The sequence below is a fragment of the Syngnathus acus genome, chromosome 24 (assembly GCF_901709675.1).
Source record: "Syngnathus acus chromosome 24, fSynAcu1.2, whole genome shotgun sequence".
Taxonomy (NCBI): Eukaryota; Metazoa; Chordata; class Actinopteri; order Syngnathiformes; family Syngnathidae; genus Syngnathus; species Syngnathus acus.
Window position 1 is genome coordinate 2,859,977 of NC_051108.1, and position 19,025 is coordinate 2,879,001.

General features: G+C 41.3%; 2 protein-coding genes across 25 annotated transcripts in view; one reads left to right on the top strand and one right to left on the bottom strand.

The window, feature by feature from the left end:
• Window positions 1-14,579, top strand: part of LOC119118400 (disks large-associated protein 2) — a 31,029-nt gene extending 16,450 nt beyond the window's left edge. Inside the window, exons 6-13 of one of the 3 annotated variants that reach the window (XM_037245412.1) lie at window positions 4,358-4,402; window positions 7,650-7,706; window positions 8,356-8,714; window positions 8,792-8,877; window positions 8,960-9,366; window positions 9,439-9,530; window positions 10,555-10,707; window positions 10,777-14,579. In XM_037245412.1, the coding sequence (XP_037101307.1) occupies window positions 4,358-4,402; window positions 7,650-7,706; window positions 8,356-8,714; window positions 8,792-8,877; window positions 8,960-9,366; window positions 9,439-9,530; window positions 10,555-10,707; window positions 10,777-10,992 (1,415 nt within the window). In that variant the 3' untranslated portion in view covers window positions 10,993-14,579. Of the gene's footprint in view, window positions 1-377; window positions 4,175-4,357; window positions 4,403-7,649; window positions 7,707-8,355; window positions 8,715-8,791; window positions 8,878-8,959; window positions 9,367-9,438; window positions 9,531-10,554; window positions 10,708-10,776 lie in introns of those variants that run through there. The other 2 variants (XM_037245413.1, XM_037245414.1) reach the window with 2 other exon arrangements.
• Window positions 14,580-15,528: 949 nt separating this feature from the next.
• The window catches only part of ptprk (protein tyrosine phosphatase receptor type K), a 52,504-nt gene continuing 49,007 nt past the window's right edge, over window positions 15,529-19,025 (bottom strand). For 12 of the 22 annotated variants that reach the window (XM_037245391.1, XM_037245392.1, XM_037245393.1 and 9 more), the window contains 6 exons: window positions 18,652-18,669; window positions 18,197-18,328; window positions 17,897-18,022; window positions 17,666-17,829; window positions 17,298-17,433; window positions 15,529-17,225 (listed from right to left, as the gene is read on the bottom strand). In XM_037245391.1, coding sequence (XP_037101286.1) covers window positions 17,172-17,225; window positions 17,298-17,433; window positions 17,666-17,829; window positions 17,897-18,022; window positions 18,197-18,328; window positions 18,652-18,669 — 630 coding nt within the window. In that variant the 3' untranslated portion in view covers window positions 15,529-17,171. The remainder of the gene's footprint in view (window positions 17,226-17,297; window positions 17,434-17,665; window positions 17,830-17,896; window positions 18,023-18,196; window positions 18,329-18,651; window positions 18,670-19,025) is intronic. The other 10 variants (XM_037245406.1, XM_037245405.1, XM_037245403.1 and 7 more) reach the window with 1 other exon arrangement.

A 19,025-nucleotide genomic window follows, 5' to 3' on the forward strand; every position in this document is an offset into this window, starting at 1 on the left:
GAATCCATTCTCAAGTAAGCAAATGCTGATTTGATGATGATTGATGTGTTTGACCCCTTTTCTGTGCTGTGCAGTAAAAAAAAAAAAAAAAAAGATGGCAAGACGCTTGTTATTCTTTGACATGACTGAGAAGGCAGTGTAAAACGTGAAAAGCCTACAGTATGTGAGTTCCGTGACACAATTTTAGATGGTTAAACAGCAAAAGAAAAAGAAGAATACTGAAAAAACATCACAATTGAGTTGTCCGGAATTGCCTGCTGCTGACTCACATACCGTATGCTTGTCATAGATATCTGTAGAAGACTCCAGTTGAGAACCTCAATCCGATCCCACTCCAGCTGTTCCTTTCACCTTGCATATTCAAATTTTTCTTCCAGAGGGATATGATGTTGTGGATGAGACCTCTTTTCTAAATGACGACATGATAGAGGACGATGATGGTGCCAGCTCCTCTGCCTATGCAGAGCTGGAGAGGCTGGAGAGGGAGACGGTGGCCGCTCGCAGCCAGCACAGTACTAGCTCCACCGTAACGGCCATCTCAGTGCCCCCGGCGACACCGCCGTCATACAGGGTCCCCAGTGCCTCACCCATGGCCACAACTGAGCCACCGGTCCCTCAAGCCATCCAGGCCTTCAAGGAATCGGCAAATATGGTGGCCGCCTTCAACATGCAGTGGAAGGATGAGATCTCGGCCATGCGCTACGAGCTAGCCGAGCTCCGGCGAGATGTCTGCGGGGAGCTGAAGACTTTCAACAGCAATTTCTTCAACTTCACTCAGTGCTACAATATGTGGACATTGTGTCGTGAGCCGTGCAGCGACGGCACCACGCAAACGCAAGATCGAGTCTCCGTCGGAATCCAAGCGGGATCCAGCTGGTCCATTCGGCAGCACACGCAGGACAAATCAGTCATGTGTCAACCTGAACCGGCGCCGTTTAGCATCATGGATTTAATGAACCCGCCCCGCATTGAGATCATAGAGGGAACCCCCGAGAGCACACCCGAGGGCTCGGGCAGTCCCGCCAGCCCGCTTCCCATGGAGGACTTCCCGTGGGAGATCAACAAAAAGCAAAGGGTCCCCAAACCGCAAGAAATGTGTGGCCACACAGGCGGTCACAGAAGTGCCAGTCTTGAACTGTGGTGCAGGAAGTACACCAGCGGGCCCATGTCATATATGTCTATGTCATTCTAATCACGCTCATCCGTCACTATCAAGAACCAGGTGAGGTAGCCATGGGAAAACCGATTGAACATCCATAGGCTGTTGTTAGTCCCTTTACTCTCTGTCAGCTGTCAAACAGGTTCCAAAAGTTCTTTTAACAGCCTCCACCTTCAGACTGAGCTGTGAATGTGAGCGAGATGGTAGCTGATCTATAGATCAACAAGTGCCAACAAGAGCAGCATTGTCTTTCCTCAATTGTCTTTTTAAAAAAAAATTTGACTCGAGCAAACATGAGCGACGTAATATCTGACGGTCAGCTGATGAAGTTGGTTTGTCCCTGCACAACGCGGATCTTAACTCGTGTTCATTTCCGTTTCTCCATGTCGAGACTTAACTCCACCGCCTGCGTATACTGTGAATAACTTTATAAACCCTCAAAATTATTTTGTAAAGAATGCATCTATATTTAATTGAAGTTATTTTCATCAAAGCGTCCGTCACACGTCAACCTTTGCTTACTTTTTAAGCCAATTTTGAATATTTCAACACAATAAAGTTGATGTGGGGTTGACCACCAAAATTAGAAACTGTTATCTTTCAAGAAAGTGAAAAAGGACAGTTTGGTTTACAATCCAGTGTAGCTTGCGGTTATGAACCTTCAAATGAAAAGGTCTCACAACATGCAAATGAGGAAAAACAATCAAATGATCACGTAGAACAAATGGTAATGGCTTCAAAAGTTCCATTTAACTTCCTGTCATGTTTGTATATAATGTGTACAATTTTGTATAGATATATCAAATATATTCAAATATTTACTGTACTGGTTGTACTGGTTGCAGGTCAAACATACTGTGTTGGATGAGCAGTTGAGATCGGTTAGTAAAGAATCGTTAACTTTGGTTGGAAACCAAACACAGCACCTTTTTCCAAGTCTTTGAGGTCATTTATTTCTTCATGTCCATCACTTGGGTGGTAGCAATGGTCACTGAAAGTTGATTGCCTCAACAGTCTAAAAAAAAAATCCCAGTTTGAGTTGGTAAAAGTTTGGACAAAATAAAAAGTCCCCCAAATGTAGACAATCAGAGGTGCAGTATGGTACCGGTGAATGTACTGAAACCGCCTCACTAGTGATGGCCAAGCTGGGCTCCTGACTGATCTTAATGGGTAGGAGCCGCTGGTTGACTTTGTCGGTCATGACTTTGGAAATGATAGTAGCCCGTTAGCCGCTAGCATTCCCGATCTTGTTGTCCCGAGATACAGATCGCTGGAGAATTGTGATGTATCACAGCCCTGACTTAAATGTGAACCTGCCAATGGGGACTACTGTGCTGAGTGAGAATGGAGCTTCTTTCCACTTTGTGCAACCAAAAGGCAATCGTTGCAGCAATTCCATCCAAATTTTAATAACATTTTTTTAAAGCAATTTTGTAACATAAAAAAAGCACTAATAAATGACGGTGAGCCTGTTCACATTAAACAAAACAAAAAAAAGTTGTCGCTTTTTCGCTAATTCCATCAAATACATAACAAAAATACAGCAGACTGGCTATTTGCTTCCCATTAAACTCCTATAACTTCCTACAATTGACTTTGCAAGGATGCAACTAGTCAAAACTGACCCAACAGCGCCTCTGCTGGTTGCAGTTGAGTACAGCACACCATTCACCCCCCCCCCCCATCAGTTTCAAATGATCAACAGAATAACTCCAAATGATCTGCTCATCCCCAGCAGTAATAAATTGTTACGCAGAATAATTTTCTTTTGGGTACCGGAACGCATATTTTACAGCAGAACTATGAAATAAAGGGTGATAGATGGCTAAAAGCTCAAATTCATTGTTGCTATAGCCCAAATGTGCAATACTGACAATTTTCTGTTCTATAAATGTCAAATAAAAAGCAGGTTTATCACTATGTCATTGAAGGCACATGACTGTGAAATATATAGCTAATAAAGACTTATGTGTATACAGTATATTGAAAAAAACAAGACATTATTTGAGGGAATTGCAATGGCATTTCTCAACAATATTTTCTCCTTTGCTGGGGGAATGCAAGGTGATTTTAAGGTGCTGGCCAATCATGATGTCTCCAATCTGTATTCATTCATTCTATGCAAATTCTTGGTTCTTTGGTGTATTTTTGGAAGGTTAAGTCATATTGAGTTGCTTGTGATAGAATGGTCTTTTCTTTTTGCTGGCATTTTCTTTTCAAATTATATTGTAGTAAGATAAATGTATTATTTGCAGTTCTTATCACAATCACATCTTTTGCTGGTGAACTTATTTTGTAGTAGCATTATGTACTCACAAGTAGTTTTAAATTGTTGATTTGAAATACAGTCATATTTTTGTATAAAAAAAAAGAAAGAAAGAAAAAGAAAGGAAAAAAAATCAGCCAACCGATTATGATTTATCTTGAGTTTCATCTTAATTTCATCATTTTTCCAAAGATTGTACTCTCGATTTAAAAAAAGAAATGTAGCAACAACATTGGTCTATAAATGAGAATCAGAATAAAAATAGGGAGGAAATCGGGATAGAGAATCTTTTTTTTTTTTAAATTAAATATATAATTGCCTGTTTGTTTATTTATCCCAATACATTTGTTTGAATATTCTGTTGAGGATATGTTGTCACCCAGAGATCTAACAAAATAACTGTGCCAAATGTATTACATACACTTATTAGGACTTATTAAGCTTCTTTTTTTTTCTTCTTTTGGTTCTCTGCTGACTTTCAGGGATTTCACACTGGAATGTTTCATGAATCAGATTCAGTCCATGTTCCAAAACAACATCCCACCCTTTTGAATACAATGGCTTTCGCTTGCATTCGTTAACTCGTGCTTATATTTTGTAAATGAATGAATCATGGATGTAATACTCTTGCTTTCAATTTCCGTTTGCTTACTGTGGTGTTTTTGTGAATTTTTATTCCAAATTTTCTTGGCCTTATGTATTTTTCATAAATTGATATAAAAGATGGAATTAAAAATGCTTACAATGTTTATGCTGATGCTAATTTAATGGGGGTCATAGCTTTACATCCGACAAAACAACACACAACCAGTTGTTTACCCTAAAACACATTAAAAGAGCTCTTCTTAGTCTTTTTTTTTGCTTTTTTTTAAGGAAAGCTGTCATTTTTTGGGTTGGTTATTATTTCCTTTTTCTTTTATTCCCCATTTTAGGCGCCCGTAGCTTAGCTGGGGGGCGTAGAGAGTACGGTAGGTCTGGTAGGGAACAGTTTTATTCTTTCTTTCTTTTATATGTTTCATACATTTTGTCCGACCCATTGACATTTTTCACTTGGTAGGAATGAAAATAATGTCATGTTGTCATGCTAGTGTATTTTAATTGTCTTCATTTTTCTCACCTTCAAGTCAGTGGAACGTTTGTTTAGCAGTAATTGATAAAGGAATAAAAAGAAGTACTGTAGTTGCCATTTTGTTAGCGGTAGCACATTGTATTGATTTATGTTGACAACTTTTCAAAGGATAACTTAAAAGAATGATTTTTTTTCCATAGATTTAGTTTTTATCAGATTATTTTCATTTCTTTAAAATTTACAGTCATCAATTTGAACACTAACGCATCCTCTTTGGTTTAACCATTGAACAGAATTGATTGTGGCGACTATCTTTGTCTTTTAAATAGACTGGCATGCAGTGAGGCAGGTTACGATCAAATAAACAGCTTTGTTCTACAAACCAGCACAAATCAATGCTCTTATTAAAGCCCTGAATAATCATAATAATAGTTTCACTGTTGAAAATCTCAGGTTTGACAAATCACATTGCGTGTGTTAAATTAATTTCTTTCACTCTATGGCCCTTATCGTCATAATTTTGCTCCCTGGCTAATTTTTTGAGTACAGCTTGACAATCTTAAAATTTCTTGCAATCAACACACGCTGATCATTTTAATGTGCAGCAAGGTTAGTATGAGCAACACACACATTACAACATGACAAGTCCAAACAACATGAAATCACATAAACCTAATTTAAGAAAAAATATCTACAAATATACCTCGTTGACACTGATTTGTATTGGTTTGTTGTGAGACTATCATACATGTAAGGTTGCATCCATGGGGGCATCACCACTGTATGTATCTATGTATGTGGCAACCAAACAACATGCTTGTGCAAACCTCTATTTACATTACAGTCAATATATACATAAAAAAAAAAACAGCCTACCTTGTAGAAGAAGTCGAAAATCCAACGGCAGAATCATCAGGTGTCCGAGATGTCCTCTGTCAGATCACTCATACATCTCTTCATCTTCTCACCCATCTTCATCAACCGGCCCTCACGCTCGAGAGAACATGGCGATAATACAGCCAGTGACATGCAGATGCACAAAATAGATATAAGGAACACAATTGGAGGGTGTATATTTTTAGGAACACAACAATCAATAACTTCAATGTTACTGGAGAAAACCCAGCCAGCCATTTTGTTTCTTGAGTTGCAGGTGAGCTGGAGACGATCCCAGCTGACTTTGGAGCAAACAGTAGACTGTTTGCCAACCATGGAGCGACCTTATTGCTCTTATTAAAAAATGCATTTGTGTTGACTGTAATCACCCTCTTTAGGTTTCGACCAAGCAGTAGTTTATTTACCGTGTTTTCCGCACTATAAGGCGCACCTAAAAACCTCCAATTTTCTCAAAAGCCGACAGTGCGCCTTATAATCAGGTGCGCCTTATATATGGACCAATATTGAGCCACTACAGCAGGCGTGTCCAAAGTCCGGCCCGCGGGCCAAATGTATATATCTTATATATGGACAAAGTTTTCAAATGGGCCATTCATTGAAGGTGCGCCTTATAATCCGGTGCGCCTTATAGTGCGGAAAATACGGTAGTTGCATTCTTTACAGTGTTCACATCTTACCGGGTCTCAACATATCCAATCAGTGGCCTAGTGGTAGAGTGTCCGCCCTGAGACTGGAAGGTTGTGGGTTCAAACCCCGGCCGGGTCATACCAAAGACTAAAAAAATGGGACCCATTGCCTCCCTGCTTGGCACTCAGCATTAAGGGTTGGAATTGGGGGGTTAGATCACCAACTGATTCCCGAGCGCGGCACCGCTGCTGCTCACTGCTCCCCTCTCCCCCAGGGGATGGATTAAAATCACACGGGGATGGGTTAAATGCAGAGGACAAATTTCACCACACCCAGGTGTGTGTGTGACGATCATTGGGACTTTAATCTTAATCTTTAATCTTTAAGTACTGCCCAATACGGCTAAGATGACCCCAGGAATCAATTTTTATCTCTTGACTAGGCACAATATTAAAAAGAGGTTGAATTACCATTTATTTGTCAATCAAAATTGATACTATTTTGTTTTGGTTAGGTTCTTTTCCCTCGCAAGGACATAAAGTCACCGCTAAGCAAACGCGCAAAGATGAAATGTTTACCGTCAAACGATTGTTTTTTTTGTGGCTTCGAGGCTTTCGAAGACTACTATTTATTCTAATCTCAATGAACGTATAATTGTCCCCGCAAAGATGAAATGAGGCAGGATTAGCATCACACGCACACCACACAATCACTCTGTTCCATCTCCAGCCCCCATGCTCATGCACAGCTCGTCAGTCATTGCACGTCATTAAGCACCAAGCCGCCCTGATCTGCGTCAGAGCGGCCTCTCACCAGCCTCTCTGCCAGCCCTACATCGCAACTGTGGCAAAGGCGGCGGCGTCTGGCGCGAGTGGACCGGGTCGCACGGCGGGCGGGGAGTGACTATTTCAATTGTTGCGACCATCATTTTGTCCAGATCACCAAAAAATGGACAGTATTTCGTATATGGTCCGTTCTAGTCATACTTAATATCGAGACCTTGTCTGTCATTGTGTCAAATTGTACTCTACATGCTGTAATACAGCAAGTAATGATGTAAAAAGAAACAAAATGAAGGCACTCAGATTTGTCTTTGTTTAAATCCTAATTAGCTGATCTGATGCAACGCGAAATTCCCAAAATTGGATTCTTGTCTCGTGAATATGTGTATGTATTGTACATGAAGATAACATGTCTGTTTTTGACATTATGCATGCGTAGTATGATATCATGATACATGGGCAACATAGATTTTAATTCAGCATTTTGTCGAGCATTTAGATTTTTTTTTAAGGCAGTATTTGAAAGCCGACAGCTAAAATAAAAAATTGTTTTGTCTGAAATATTTGCCCACTGTATGATGACGTTGGAAATTGTAAAAGAAACACAGGTAAAAAAATGGACAACCAGAGCTATTTCATATTAGCAGTATTAAAATGTCACCAATCAAGCTCAGTCAATCCAGAATAACTGTGTTCCTTTCCTGACCGATGTAACAAATGCAAGGAAAACACGTCAATAATTGCTTTGGAATTCAGTCTGCTTTGCTATGTAAATGTAGTCCGCGAGCGTTTTTATCTGTGTCACACTTGGCCGAGTCTCCAATAACTGGCTCTGCTTGGCTCTTGCAGGCATTCAGTTTCGTCTCCCTACTTCGTGCAGTGTGGACCGTGCTCAGCCACCGCAAGGTACCAGTCAGTCGTCATCATTTAGATCTGATCCAGTGTAGGAAGGTTATTTTTCTTTTCTTGCTTTGAGTCAGTTAGTCCGAAATCATTTTTAATGAATTCTAAAAAAAGAAAATCCAGTCGCTGTGCTCTTTCGTTTGCAGTCTTTCAGCTGATGGCCAAGTCTGTATGTAAGATGCTCAGTGTTGAAAATGAAGTCAGATGGCTCCAAAGTGTATAAATAGACAATGTGGTGTTTCAATATTGCCTGAGTCACAAAGCTTCCATTTGGAAGCCACCCACAGTCTCCTGCAGCACTGCAGCCTCTTCAAGTTGGAAGGAAGTCAAGTCTGTGATGGGATTTGTCTTAACAGAATTCCGCTGGTTTTGTTGCACTTAATTAGCTCTCAGCCAAGTAGTCTGAGTGTGTGTGTGTGTGTGTGTGCTGTGACTACAATTGTTAACATTGATGTGTGTTTTAGCAGGCAACAGATCGCCTTGCGTTATCTCAACTTAATGAATTTTAACCATTTCTGAGCTCCCATTGTGCTTTTTAGTCGCTTGCCTTTGGTGATGTTTTTTTTCTCCTCCCATTAAGTTTGGCTTGTATTCATTTTTCCATCCTTCTTTTGCCTTTTCCTCGTCCTGTCATCCTGCTTGTGCTATCCAGCGGTGTCATATCCTCCTAGTTACAAGAAGACCCCACCTCCCGTGCCCCCGCGCGCCACCACCAAGCCTCTTATCTCTGTGACAGCCCAGAGCAGCACTGAATCCACCCAAGATGCCTACCAGGACGGGAGGCAACCCCGAGGCGGTCTGTGGGCCACCGACAGCCTCGGACGTCCCATCTACAGCTCCATGGACAGCCTGGACAGCTCCAAAGCCGTCACGATGGCCATGGAGTCTGCGGCGCCCAAGAGGCACGCATCTTTGGGCAGCCACAGCTCCATCCAGACTTGCGACAAAGCCGTGTTGGTATCCAAGGCGGAAGAGTACCTCAAAACTCCAAGATCCTCCATCGGGATACAGGCACGTACAGCATAACCACGAAACTACAATCGTCTTGAATCTCAATCGACTGTCAATTTGCGGCGGGTCTTCAACAGGTGGAAACTGCGACAGAATCCGAGACTGAAAGCAAAGGTCTTCCTCAGTTTCACTCTATAGGTATCCAGGTGGAGGATCACAAAAGGTATGTGGTGCCACCACTTTGACATTTCATCACGTCCAGGAGTTGCACGTCAATTCTAATCACATGACCTCCGCACGTTTAGGCGAGGTCGGGTGAAGCGGTCCAACAGCGTTACCACCGCCGTGCAAGCCGACATGGAGCTAGAGGGCTTCCCCTCCATGGAGGACAAGGGTCTGCAGTTCGGTGGCGCTTTTGGGCGCCACTCTGAGCCGAGCACCCCCACGCAGTACGGGGCCATCCGTACAGTGCGCACACAAGGCCTGTTTAGCTACAGGGAGGACTACCGGACCTCCAGCGGGCCCCCCAGCCCGCAGCCTGCACCCTGGCTTGTTGAACCCAGCCTGGAGGCCAGCGAGACGGGTCGAGTGTCTCCTCTTCGCAGGGACGGCAGCTGGTTCATGCAGCTTCTTCACAATGAATCCAAAAGGATGGAGGGATGGTGTAAAGAGATGGAGGGGGAGGCGGAGGAACACGATCTGACGGAGGAGAGTGAGCATCTTTTTGGTTTTCTCTTCAATCTGACTGGAGTTGATTGTGTCTTGAATATCTCTACGTTTGCAGTTCTAGGAAAAATCCGGAGTGCGGTGGGAAGCGCTCAGCTGCTCATGTCCCAAAAGTTTCAGCAGTTTTACTGGCTATGTCAGCAAAATCTGGTGAGTGATGGACAACAAAACCTTGATGTACTATTGACAAGCCCCCCCATGCTTTTAATTTGCTTCTTAGAGAGTTGCATTATGGGAAAACATATCCTTCTCTGCCTGAGCTTTGACAATCTGGTTCGCCCTCCAGCAATAGACCGCAGCAATCGATAGAGGAACAGTCCCTTCGCCGCTGTCGAGCCATCTGAAAACGAAAGGGGAATTCCAATCGGAAGCATTTGAGCCCTTCCATTAATGCACAAAGGCAGCAGTTTGAAATTGAGCCTTAGACTCGGAATAATGGACTGCCACTGTATTCTTTGTCCTCAAGTCCACAGTGGCTACAGAGCACACACTGACCGCAACGTTATGACCACCTGACACAATCCATTATCATCAGAAGGGTAAAATAAATAAAAGAATAATTATCTACATTTATAGAGACAATAAAATCGAATTTGCCCAATGAGCACAAATCATCAACAGGTGTCCATGAAGTAGCCACAGCACATCATTTCAAACGACTGCAAATGGACCATAAAAATAAACTAATATGAACAGTTTAATGAATAAAAATACTCACCGAGACAAAGTCCATCATTTTATGTCTTTACGAGGTTTAATTAGATTAAAATCTCGTGTTGCATGTATGTGTGTGACAGATAATTCATCGATTTATGTCTCTTGCTCGTTGAAGCTCTTTCATACCTGTTTGAGGCAACAATGACCATAAAATACATAAATTCGTAACAGAATAAAAATAAAAACATTCAAAATAAGCACAAAAAAAAGCATAAAATAGCCAGGCGTTTGAGAAAGTTTACCTGTGCATTTTCTTCTTGACGTAATGCATGACGTGAAGTGGCACGATTGGTGCTTTACTGCCTCCTAGTGGCAGTCAAGGTAAAAAGGCTTGTTTGTTGGTTTGACTATGAACTGAGTTGATTGACGCAAAATATAGCCACTAAAGTGTGTGTTGCTCTCTTCTTTCCTTCTTTCCCTATTTCTTTTTTGTTTTCTCTTCTTTTCTTAAAACAAGGACCCAAGCGCCATGCCCAGACCCACATCTCAGGACCTGGCCGGATTCTGGGACCTCTTGCAGCTTTCCATTGAAGACGTCACTGCCAAATTTGAAGAGCTGCAGCAGATCAAGAGCAACAAGTGGCAACTGCTGGGGAGTCCTGAGAAGAAGGTATCGAAAATTGGAACTCCATAACCGTTTCCATGGAGATGTGTTTCATATCTTCTTGTCTTTCCAAAGGATCGAAAGTGGATTCCCCCTCTGACCAGGAGGCCCAGCAGGGGCCGTGGCGGGGTCATGCGAGAGCGATCGCTGGATCTCCAGGACCGCCAGCGCCAGGAGGCCCGCAGACGGCTCATGGCCGCCAAGCGAGCGGCTTCGTTCAGACAGAACTCAGCTACCGAGCGAGCCGACAGCATCGAGATCTACATCCCGGAAGCTCAGACGAGGCTTTGAGGTCCACGGATTCATCCTTGATTTTCTCTTTGCTCATTTTTTGGTTTCTTCATTCAACACCAGCTCCCGGCATCACATCTTGCTTCCGTCGCCCACTTTAAGATGTGTTGCCATTCTTTCGATTCTTACGCTTCTAGATTTTTTTTCAAAATTCAGCCTCCAAATCAATTCAACTCCTAATTCTGAGGAGTGTGGTGCTTGCAGCAAGCTCAAACGTTCCAACTTTAGCCTTTTAGAGCTGCTATTGCCCCAAATCAACACCTGATTTCAATATTTTCTGTACTTTCAATAATATTTGGTACACTGAGAGTTTGTTAGTCAAGTTGTAATTGTTCCTCTCTCTAAAAAAAAAATCACTTTCAACTTCAGTTCTTTCAACCTTCATCCATTTGATTCATGGAACTCATTTTGCTGCTGGATGCGTTCACGTTGCAGAACACATTCGTCTACGAACTCGAGAGATTGCGCAAGAGGGGAGTACAGAACAGCATTTTTTGCGCCTTACGATATTCATGTTTGTATTTCCAAGGGAAATGTAGTTTATGGAGCTCACGTGATAATGTTGCAGTTGAATTGCAAAGGACGGTTGATGGTTTTTTTTTTTTTTTTCCCTCCATGCCATTCTATTCGGATATTGTGACAAATTGCAAATTTGCATTTGGTATTGACGGGATTGTTGGTTGATTTAACAGAGCATTTGTATGGGTTGATTAGGGCATGCTCCCACGCTGCAACCTTTAGCTCAGATTACGCACACACACACACACACACACACAAAACATCATTTAGTCAACAAAGGGTGCAAATGACACTTTAACACTCGTCAGTTACTCTAGTCAACGGTGCTGCTTTTTACTCTCCAAGTGTTGTCCTTAACCCGGGCCTATGCGCGCACAGACACACTCAAGGACTTTTTAAAACAGAGATTTATCAACATGGTGCCCGTTTGTCTCTGCGCTGGTTGTGTGTGTGTGTGCTCCAATGTGACGTTAGGAAGGATCATCTTTGCAATGCGTTTGCCCAAAATAGTCTTTCGGTTTCTATAATAATGGCAGAAAAGCTCTCATGCTATGTTAGCACTAGCCTATCCAGTAAACTAAATGTACCTATAAAGTGACAGCTTCATAATCCTTAAGATTGTTCACTTGTAATTAGGTGAGTTGTGCCGTTTGTTCCCATGGCAACCACAGAGCCCTCACTTACTTCAGTAGTTTGTGGTTGGTGGACCAGCCAGGACAAGGAAATAAAAAAAAAGATTGGGATTGCCACAAATCTTAGCTGTAGTTCTTGCCAAAGGTGTCTCGTGGTATATAGGTCAGGGTTCTCAGTCAAGTTCTTCCACACCAAACTCATAAGAGCGTGCCAGACAAGGACTTTTCTCATAACCTCCCACAAAAGTGTCCAAAATGTCTTCTTGGTGTGCTTGGAGGAGAAAAAAAAAAAAGACGGATGGGCCACTAAGGAGCCCAGTACCATTTCTTAATACAACATTAATGAATTTAAATCATAGAACATAGAGACCATATAGATTTTGCCTATTTCACTGAATTCCATACTAACAACATAAAATGATAAAATATTTAATTGATCTGGTTGAATTGTTTTGGGTTTTGTAAATCAGTCACAATAATGCATGTGAATTTCCCGATGAAAATCAGCTTCTGAATTTTGATTAGTGGATGGAGGGAAGGTTGGCAGTGTGTGTTCTAAACATCGGCGAGTTCTTTCCTGCATCACACACACACACAGCAATTGTAGGACAACAACTACCTATTCAAGCATAGGTGTGTGTGTGTTTGTGTATTTGTAGTGTTGTGTAGTGAGGAATTTACAGGGTTTTAGATAGTGGGGTTAAAAAGACGTGCACCATGTGACTTGCACACAGTAACTGGTATCATGCGGGGCTATTAGTACATATTAAATAATCATGATATCATATATGTGCATAAGCCAAAAATATTTGCTATAATGGGGCTTGGGCAACTATGTACATGACAATTCCTCAGGTGCCTTATGGCGTTGTGCATGTTGATGGTTACCGCTGCTGCTGCGACTTCTTCTTAGCGTTATAAAGGGCTGTAAACTGGTTCGAGTCAGATTTAAGTCGGAGGCACTGCAACATTCAAATCCACACTTCATCATGTGTTATAAGAGCGCGAGAGGAAAAGCATCAGGGTTTTCCTAGAGTGATTTTAAAATATTTCAAATATATCTTTATAGTTTTAGAGTGCAAGGGAGAGAGGGAATAAGACCTTTGCAAACATTTGCTCTTACTTTGAATGACCATCAGTCTTCTGTGATATCGCTTAACTGTTGTTTGGGTGGTTTTTAAATCACTAAATTCTCAATAAACAAAAACAACTGGTTAACAGTAATCGGGGATAAATGTTTTTGATACACCAATGCAAATAACATTTTATCCGATTGATTAATGTAATAATCGATAAAATAATCTAAACATATTGACAGCCCTAGAGAAGGACAATTTAAAAATGTAACTTAAAATTAAATTTGAAAGTAATCGGGGATAAATGTTTTAAATACACTAATGCAAATAACATTTTATCCGATTATTCGATTCATTAATGTTATAATCGATAAAATAATCTAAACATATTAAAAAATGACAGCCCCAGAGTAGGACAATTTTAAAATGTAACTTAAATTTAAATTTGAAAGTAATCGGGGATAAATGTTTTAAATGCACTAATGCAAATATTTTATCCGATTATTCGATTCATTTATGTAATAATCGATAAAATAATCTTAACATATTAAAAAAATGACAGCCCTAGAGTAGGACAATTTAAAAATGCAACAAATTTAAAATTAAATTTATCTGCTGTGATTGTTTTTTTTTTTATACGGACAACAGGAACGTGAAACGCTAATAGGCTCGTCTTGTTACCTCACTGCATGGTCATAGAGGGCTCGTGGCAAACTCGGCAGGTGGGCTTGGAGGCCAAGTCTGCGTACTATGCACCATTAGTATGTTTGTGTTTTCGGGAGGACAGTGGAGGTTACGATTTAACTTTTAAATCGACCTACTTTGACGCGCCAACTGAATCAGTGAACATCAAAAAGTTGAAACTGGTGCTCAATGTATGTTTTTTAGGTTCATTCAGACAATCGACACACTCACACACACTAACCCCAACTGATTGATCTTTAATTGAGAAGCATTTACTAGTTTTGTGCACTGCAAAGATGTCCTTCACTTGTCGTGCTCTCTCTTCTTATAAAATCATGGATGACATCACCCCATCGTCGACACCCGGCTTTATCTGCTCCTCAAGCAATAAGCTTAGTTTACATGCTTAATAGCTGGGTGGTACTTCAATTTCTTTTTCATTTTTCAATCATCCCACACTCTGCTTTTCAGAACAATATTGATATGATTATGTCACCGCTTCCAGAAGCCCACTTGAACCCACTCACAAGCATTGTTAGTATATATATTTTTTATATAATAATTTCATTATGAGGAGAGAGAGCAGTCACACTGTTGTTTGCCTTTGATGGAGAAGTGTGTCGTGTTGTGGACGTTGGTAGAAAAAAAAATGATTTAATTTAAAAAAAAAAAAAGGCCTTTTAAAGGGTTTTGGAATTATAAGAAATGTGATGGCATAAAGATGGTAATTGTAATTCTATTTTGAAATGTTGAGAAAAATGGATATAAATGCCAAATATTCTGTATTTGTACAAAAACTATATACATATATAAATATATATATAATATATGCCTAATTTGAATGGAACTATTTTACGCGCTTGACCATGTTTTTGTTGTTTCAAGGAGTTCTTTTTTGTCCACATGATTTTATAGGCTCTTCAGATAGCATGCAGGGTAGTGAAAATGAATGTATTATTTAGTGTTTGATTGCTGCTCACTATTACAGCATTCTACAGATTGGTTAGTGTTTATAAGATTCTTTTCAAAATGAATATTTCCTTTAAGAGGTTTCTTTACCCCGGGCACATTTACCGTACATTTTGGATCCAACAATTCATTTTTTTTTTTTCCTTCTTGCTTTGTGTTTAAAAGTATAATTTGAGTCTTTAAAACTACTGCCGTCCACCGTGTGTAAATAAAGATGCAAATTAAACTTTTTGAAGAAAACATGGGGGTTGTGCGGCATTTGCTTGTAATTATAAACATTCCAACCTTCCCTGTTGTCATAGTAACAGGTCGGCTCTTTTCAAAAGTTATTTTTACTGTACAGTGAACCTGTATGCCTTTTTTTTTTTTTGGTGGAAATGTTTTGCTGTGGGAGGCCACCAGGACAAGATAGAAGTCATCAATCAGGAATTGGTTCACCTTCTGGGGAAGAGATGCAACTCACCTATGGTCAAGCAGAAGATCTGAAGAAATGCATTTTCTTGATGATCTCCCGGCTGGCCTGGGATCTCTCCGAATGTGGATCAGTGGATGAAAATGGAGGGATGAAAGAAGAGTCCGGAAAAGGTCAGTTACAAATAACATCAATGAAGTGATTGTCGGTGTGATTATTTAAACTAGAGTCTTTTTGAAAGCAGTGATCTGTTTTTATTTTATTACAGCAAAGAAGCCAAACATTACAGACAATAACTATGAATATTGACTTTATAATCAGACTGGCTTGGCAGCAAACGTCACTCATTGTTGACCGTGGTTGTCACTCTAATTGCGCCCTTTCACTATTGCTTGACATCCTTTTTTTTTTTTTTTTTTTTTTTTTTTTAAACGGAAAAAAAATATATACCAGGAACATAAAAACAATTCCGATTCCATCGAGAGAATTAACATTAAACATTTGTTTGTACAAAGTGTAACATTTTGTCCGTCCGATAAATCTCAACATTAGAGCCTTACTAGTATGTATAGGATGCAACCTCACTAGAGCCAAAAAAATCTTATATTCTATATACAAACTTTTTTTTTTTTTTTTTTTGCCTCAATGGAGCTTGTGCAAAACAGAAACACATCAGTCACCACAAGTCAACATCGTATCGGTTAAGCGAGGATGCATTCGACAAAGTCTGCTCTCCATCCAGGATGCCGCTTGAAACAATAACTCCAAAAAAAAAAAAAATGTTTAGGCACAAGCGTCGCTTTCGCTGCTGGCGGGACAGAAAACAGCACATCCCATTCGGACCTTGAGCTCAAATACTGCACTGAGCACGACGGGGGGTGGGGGGGGGGGCTGAATTTTTTTTTTTTCTTCACCAAATAAAGCACAATAACGTCACAGGCTCATTTTGAATCAAAACAAGACAATACTACAGAGTAAATACTTAAAAACAAAAAAAACTAGCGTACCTCTAATGCTCCGATATACAGCTTGTTCTTACACTCTCCGCTCACTGGTTGGCCCGTTACATCGTGGCGCTTGACGGTGTTGGCGAAGCGAAGAATGATTGTTCTCAGAAGCAAGTAAACAATAAATACGAACAATGTGCTTCAACCGTATACACATATTTACAACAAGTCTTTGGCTTATGAATAAAACATCCGCGGCGACATAACGAGAGAGAAAATGTCGCTTAGGCCGCCAGTGCACAAAGTAAACGAAGCCAAGGGATACCGCTAATGCTCCAAGTGAACCAATCAGACTGCGGCGCTAATTACTAATTACTCCTTCTCTCTCCAAGGACCTCCATTGTGATAAATTGAAAGCGTGTTGGGCCCAGCCCTGGAGTACAATGCAATAAAAACTCAAATGTGCTTTAAAATAAAAAATCAGTCCAAATAAGAAAAAAAACCCCGACACAAATAAAAATAAAAATCACATTTCTTTTGACTACAAGTTTTTCTTCATGACGTGAAAAAATAAAAATAAAAAAAGCCTAATAATACTCAACATGTAAACTATCTTTTGAGTCAGTCTCTCGAAGTGATCTTTCGGTTAGTTAACGCGTTTAAGGGACTGATTCTGTTTGCTCCAAAAGAGCTTCAAGAGAACATTGTGATGATGGTGATCATCTCAAGCTGGTGGCAGTTACGGAGCGTGGAGAGAGACTAAACATCGTTTTGACTTGTGGGCCCCTCACATCCAGGGGGCTCACTGGCACTCAAGAAGCTGTACAATTTCAGCATAAAGGAGCTTTCAAAGTCTCCTCGGCACACATCCATAAGACTGACTTGGTCTGGAAGGACTAGCCAGGGTTTTCCTGCTCTCCTTCGCCATCTTCCCACTTGTTTAAGAGGACTCGATGAACTCCAGTGCAAGGTCGTAGCAGAACCTGTACTGCTCCTGTAGACACACCACAAACGTCAGATTTGTGTATTCCCATCTAAAATGTGTTTTTTAATGTTTTGGCCTTACCGGAGCGTCCACCATGTTGGGTTTGCTGTTCCTTAATGTTTTGACGGCGTGGAAGACGTCAACCACGCTCTGCCTCTTGGCCATCTCGCACACAATGCTGCTGGCACAGAACACGCCACTGCGCCCGCCGCCGTTTCTTCACAAACACAACAAGGAAGTTAGTTTTGGTTTGTGTTCTCCATCAATTGACTCCAAAATAATCAATTCAATTCTATAGTTCATTCAAGTTTGAGCAGTTATTATTGCGTCATGTTTCCCCGAATACGCAAAAACGTGAATTAGGAAGGGTTACGTGTGCTCCCCTAGTGGTAGGCTAAGAAATGAACCGCCATTCGCCAACGTTGAATCTTTGCCAAGCGCTTACTCACAGGCAATGGACGATGGTTCTTCCCTCCCCCTCCTCTCCCTCATGCTGCCACTGGTCCACCTGCAGGATGAGCTTCAGGAAGGACCTCTTGGAGGCCGGGACCTCCCTGTGACCCGCCCAGCCCAAGTACTGGAACTGACGAACCATCAAGTAGCCTTCCTGAGGCTAACACATCAATGGATAGCGACGGTTAGGTGGGTGTGACATGTGACTACAGCGTTTGAATACTCACTCTTGTGAGGTTGCAGACTCTGAACAGCCTGCTGATCACATCACAGTCCATCGAGCAGGACATACATTCGACCTGGACGGGCCCGTAACGCAACATGCCTTCTTCCGGCCAGTACTGGGGACAGCCCTGTGGAGACAACTCAGCATTAGATTTGAAAAACACACACTTAGGTAATTTTTGGACTATAAGCCGCACTGGACTATAAGCCGCACCAGCTAAAACCCGTGATTCCGGGTTCAAAAGTCGCGCTTTATAGTCGGAGATTTACGGTACTCTGCAGTCACCAGTGTCCCAACGTACCTGCGCTAGGTCAATCTCATTGAGCATCACCAGACTGGTGCATCCGTAGTCGTACACCAGGCGCCAAAAGTCTTTGACCGTATTGGGCAGCGGGTGCTGGGTGACGATGAAGGCGGCCGGCTGTCTGTAGCTCTGAAGGTAAACAACAAAGAAAGAAAAAAAAATGTCCGGTCATAATAGGTGACACGCAAACAGGGTAGCTTAATCATCTAGATGTTTGATCATGCAGGGGTGGTGGTGAGTAGCATGCGCCACATAAACATCGACGAGGGTCCACTTGATATTCCGTCGACATAAAACGTGTCGTAATGAACCGACGCTATACAGCCAGCCAATGGTAGTGGGGGGGGGCATGTGAACTCGGGCGTTTATGGCAAGACATTGAACGTGGTGGAAAGACAGCAAAGCCATGAAACAAATCCAGTATTGGAATATTTGAAGTGAAATCCCATTACCTGGAACTCCTCTGACAGCTTGGTTAGAGAGAGGCCAAAGGCAAGTTTAACTAAGACGCAAATACTACAAACTCAAGTCCATCAGATTGAATCACAATCCTACTACGTTGGCCCTGAAAGTTGGGTTTTCATTACTCACCATGAAAATAGAACCATGCAGCCATTAGCAAGTCCTCACCTCACAAGTCACACTATCAAAAATATTCATGAGAATTTAATAGGATGGCAGAGGAAAAGAACGACTGGATATTTGACATAAAAAAATGATTGTTTTTGTATCGAAGCAAGTTTTAGACTCCATAATACTAAAATCACTTTAGAGTTCTTTCCTAATGGCAGTGGATTGCTTTCCATCGACATCCTTCTAATTTCTC